Source organism: Adiantum capillus-veneris, chromosome 30 (assembly GCF_014529385.1).
Source record: "Adiantum capillus-veneris isolate H3 chromosome 30, ASM1452938v2, whole genome shotgun sequence".
Lineage (NCBI taxonomy): Eukaryota > Viridiplantae > Streptophyta > Polypodiopsida > Polypodiales > Pteridaceae > Adiantum > Adiantum capillus-veneris.
In genome coordinates, this window is record NC_140960.1 from 86,023,005 (window position 1) to 86,028,050 (window position 5,046).

General features: G+C 38.6%; 1 protein-coding gene across 1 annotated transcript; it reads right to left on the bottom strand.

Annotated features, from left to right (window-relative positions):
* Positions 1-1,386: 1,386 nt before the first annotated feature.
* Positions 1,387-4,500, bottom strand: LOC147418344 (uncharacterized). The gene is made up of 6 exons (XM_086507099.1): positions 4,449-4,500; positions 4,012-4,259; positions 3,375-3,905; positions 3,212-3,287; positions 1,716-1,788; positions 1,387-1,609 (listed from the first exon to the last, which is right to left on the bottom strand). Exons 1-6 carry the CDS (start codon positions 4,498-4,500, stop codon positions 1,387-1,389), a joined length of 1,203 nt encoding a protein of 400 aa, XP_086363225.1.
* Positions 4,501-5,046: the final 546 nt, after the last annotated feature.

A 5,046-nucleotide genomic window follows, 5' to 3' on the forward strand; every position in this document is an offset into this window, starting at 1 on the left:
TACCTCTACCTCTGTTGGAGTTAGAATAGAAGGCCTGTTCAGAATTATTTCTGCCATGAGAAGAAGATGTATCAAGGTTCTTCTCCTCAAGAATAAGCATAGAAATCAAATCTTGGAACACGGGGATGTCGTCTCTTGTATTCATGGAAGACCTGAAATGTACATACTCATCTCCTAGACCATCCAAGCATGCACGGACAATGTCATCGTCTTCCACTGAGACTTTAATAGATCCAAGAGCCTCAATGATACTCTTGATCTTCAAGGCATAATCATTGATGGAGAGGTTGTTCCTCTTAACCTGATTTAGCTCCGACTTTAGTTGAAGCTTGGTGCTCACCTCGAACACTCTGCCTAAGTTTTTCCATGCAATGGCGGGGGTTTCAGCATCCTGTAGATAGCCCATCATGCCATCTGTGATGCTCATAGAAAGCCAATACATCACTTTGCTCTGGCCTTGTTGCCAGTCCCTCAAAGCTTTCCTTTGTTCTGCTGTAGCATTTGCCTCGGGAATCTCTGGTTCCTTTTCATTGTCTTCTTCTACATAGTCCCAATAACCTTTTCCTTTTAGGAAATTAGTTATTATGAACTTCCATGCAGGGTAGTTATTTTTCTCAAGCTTCTCAATGACAATCTGACTGAAACCGTCAGACATCTTGAAGCACTAAGACAAAATAGCTACAATCTGCAAAAACCTTCAAATCTGTTGAACCTGCTATCGTGGTACCTGTAACACTTTCTACACTCAATGAGTGTCCACAATCAAGCGTACATACAACCACTGTACTTGTACAGTAAATCTCTGTGTACTGCACTTTGGAGACCTGTTCAGGCATCTGGTCGTGGATTACGAACGAAGGGATTGTGATGCTCTTGCTCTCTTAGCCTCTCTTGCCTGCATCAGGCTCTGATACCATGTAAAGAAAGAGGATGCAAGAGAGCTAAACAAGACAAGCACACACCACACAGAGATGGAAAGCTTCTTCTTCTTTTCACAAAAAAGAGAGTACAAGAATGACTAAGTGCTAAAACTGAAAAAAAGTAGCACATATGTACATGCGGTCACTAAGTGTGAACTCGCTAGAAGCATACTAGGCTGGCACTATAAGTGTAGTCCAACTGTAGAATCACTGGCAGATATCCTCCATGTCGGTCACCTAACGTGCCAGTGAGTAAATGCCATAAGCGGCCAAGACCCGTAGTGGATGCCAGCTCAAGATGTAGAGCTCAACATCTCAACAAAAACCCACTTCAATAATCCAACAATAAGTAAAAAAATATGGTTCTTAAAATTCTTAGACAATGGATCAAAGTGCTCGATCAGCTAAAGAAGTTGAGCCTACGACACACTCTACTTGGAACTCTCAAGATCCAAGGTCCAACACGTCAAACACTGCGACCGAGGTATCGAGGTGCGTCACCCAAAGAATAGATTCTAAACATCCGTTCATTCACTCCATAGGGACCGTATGAAAAGTTGCAATTGAGAGGCCGTTGCATACCTAACTCTCTTACAGTGATTCGCATATCGTTTATATCAAACTTTATATGATAATAACCTACAACATTTCTAAAATATCGTGCTTCATATAATGCCAAGACAGAATGTCTGCAATAAGATTGAAGCATGCAATGAAGATAACAACCAACCATTCAGGCATAAAAAGTAACAACGCATTTAGTGTCACATGGATTCAAGTTCAAGCTATACGCACCGAAGGATCTCAAAATCTTCGATAATACGAACAATATCCTCAGCATGTGCAGGACCCCTCCACAATGGAGGATCTAGAAAAAAACGTCGTACATGTAAATATACAAAATAAATACCACAAAGTTCTCCTTCATGGTAAAAGTAATTATCAAAGATAAGATTTTACATACCTCTAATATAACAAGGTACATCATTCAGGGTGTACGAAACCATGATGTATCGTGCCATTCTTTATCTGCTCTAATTGCAAACATTTAGAAGTTTAAGAGGAAGAAAGATGAAATAGAATAAATAAGACTTTGATTATCATACTGTAGAGATGTAAAATTTAAGTGAAGGGTTTGAGAGAGAGAGAGAGAGAGAGAGAGAGAGAGAGAGGAATGAAAGCAATTTAAAAGACTTTGAAATTTCATAACTTCACAAAGATGCTTTGAATATTTTGAATATAGCAGAGATAACACAAGAGTTATTCAAAGTGTAGCCTGAGAGAGAGAGAGAGAGAGAGAGAGAGAGAGAGAGAGAGAGAGAGAGAGAGAGAGAGAGAGAGAGAGAGAGAGAGAGAGGAATGAAAGCAATTCAAAAGACTTTGAAATTTCACAATTTCACAAAGATGATTTGAATATTTTGAATGTAGCAGAGCTAATACAAAAGAGTTATTCAAAGTGTAGCCTTTGAGAGACCATGTTAGGGATTCTATAAGTCCAAGGACCTATATTATATACATTTTGCAAGATTCCAGCAACCCCCACATGTTGTGCTCTCGTCACTCACAAACCAAATATTAACTTGTATCTGACGATGCTCGTGGTCCAAAGAAAAGGCTACATGGTAGTCTCCAATAACTTCCATAGCCATATCTCTACCTAAGTATAGCATTTCATAAACACCTATGATGATAAATCCTCGATGGCATGATCTCTGCAATGGCATCCATGAATTATGTAGAGCATTAAAAGCTTAAAACTACCAATATACCATATAAAAGCTCTTACAATATATGAGTTGTATCAAATAAGATCACCAAAAACATAGCAGGAACTCTTCTCCTCCATTGCGGTGGATCTTCAACAAAGTAAGTCAATGTATAAGACAATCTTTTCAAGAAAATAATAGATCAATTTAATACACTAAATTAAAAAAGAAGATAAATACCTCGAATGAATTCAGTGATATGACCCACTACATAGGATGCACTACGTCGAGGATCCATTTGTGGCCAGTTCTTTGATCTAAGAGATATCAATAAAATTTAACATCAACTGTGTCTAATTGAGAGCCACAATGTTAATTTGAACTTATTGTTATGAGTTCTCTAGTTGCAATACTTCCTTGAATACAATGTTTGGAGTGTAGTAACACTCCGCTAATTGAGTGTTTTCAATATTGACAACAATCCTCATGTCAGCTGCACTTCGCACACGTGACATTGCAACATACAATTTTCCGTGAGAGAAGATCGATGATGCAAGATATAGTCCGAGAATTCCCAGTGTTTGCCTTGTGCTTTGTTGATAGTCATCCCAAAAGCAAGACTGATTGGAAACTGACGACGCTTCATTTGAAATGGAAGCCCCTGATGGTTTCCAATAATAACGTCAATCCTTGGAATAAAAACTCTCTCTCAAATATTCGATCCTGTAACTATCTCTGCCTCAATTACCTTATGATGAAATTTCTTGCATATCAATCTGATTCCGTTACACAAACCACGTCTTGGATCCAAATTCCGCAGCAACATGATAGGAGCATTCTCTTTCAAGACTAAAGCATGATGTGGAAAACCACCAGCAAGAGTAAGGCTACGCAGATATTCAATTGTGTACAAACGTGTGTTTTCCTCTGACATACAAATTGAATCTGCACTAAGATACTCTTTGCAAACTCCATGAATTCTTTGCAATGCATAGTCATTGATTAAATCCATCTCTTTATTCCGCGGTGCAAGTATAGCTCGATCTCTGAAAAAACTTGCATGATCTTGCACATGACACAAATCTCTATATATAAAGCCTAGAAGATCCGCCAAACTATTTCCTGGAAGTATCATGTGTGAAGGTATTTTGACTCTATCTAAGTCTCCTCCATCATCCATATCCCCATTGCCAATATTAAGCACCCAGCACGAAAAACTTCGTTGAAGAGCATTTTGACCACGTTCAAGTATGCGCATATTTCTGGTAAGCCTCAATATCTTCGTACATTTCCATATGTGAGAATGACACAATGAAGCATTTACAATGTCTGCACGACTACCTTTTGGTACAACATGTAGTATTTGTCGAAAATCGCCTCCAAACAAAACGACTTTTCCACCAAACAAAGTATTTCACTGCATAAAATCTCTTAAAGTTCTGTCCCACTGCTTCAAATGCATAGCGATGTGTCATGGGAGCTTCATCCCATATAAGCAAAGCTACATTCCTTAGAAGTTCTGCAACTTGACTATTTACCTTTATATTGCAAGTTGCTTCAGAGTGAAGATCCAAAGGTATCTTAAACCTAGAATGAGCAGTTCTTCCATTACTCAAAAGCAAAGCTGCAATACCTGAAGATGCACATACAAGAGCAATTCTACAACTTCCTCCCAATCGTGAAAGAAGTTCATTGTATAGGTAAGTTTTTCCTAAGCCACCAGGACCATCTAAGAAAAATACATTCCCTGAATGTGTGTCAATAGCTTGCAGCACTTAGTGGTAGGCATCTCGTTGATCCTCATTTAAGGAAGTCTCCATACGATCTGCTATATTACGATGCTCATCAACATTAAACATTGTCTCTTCAGCCATAGCACCGGTTTCACTTAAGGATACCATTGTTGAGTCTATTTGCACGCAACATATAATCGCAAAGCCTCTTCCCATGTTGTTGCAAAAAGCACTCTATATGAAGCAAAGTTTGATTTTTTCCACATCAAATCGTACACTTGCATCTAAAATATGCATCCTTAGGGCATAAACATAGTCCTCACATAATTCGGTACAAAATGTGTCCCAAAGAGCAGCCGGATGTAGTGGCTCACAAACACTAATATGATTGCAAAGAGTTGTCTCAACTGCATTTTATTTTGAAAAAAATATGCCTCTTGGAGGCAAAGTGACCATTCTTCATCGTCTTGCAATAATCCTCTAGCTATACATGCCTCCTTATATGTATCAAAAACGCAACCATCATACATCCGCAAGTCTTCAAAAGATTTACATCCTTTGCAAATACTGAGTAGCATTCTTAGGTAATAAACCTCACCAGCAGTTGGGACAATATTATACATTCTTCCAATCGAAATACCATGTTGTCTTGGATACCATGCCTTTTGACTTTTATTCCATACCCAA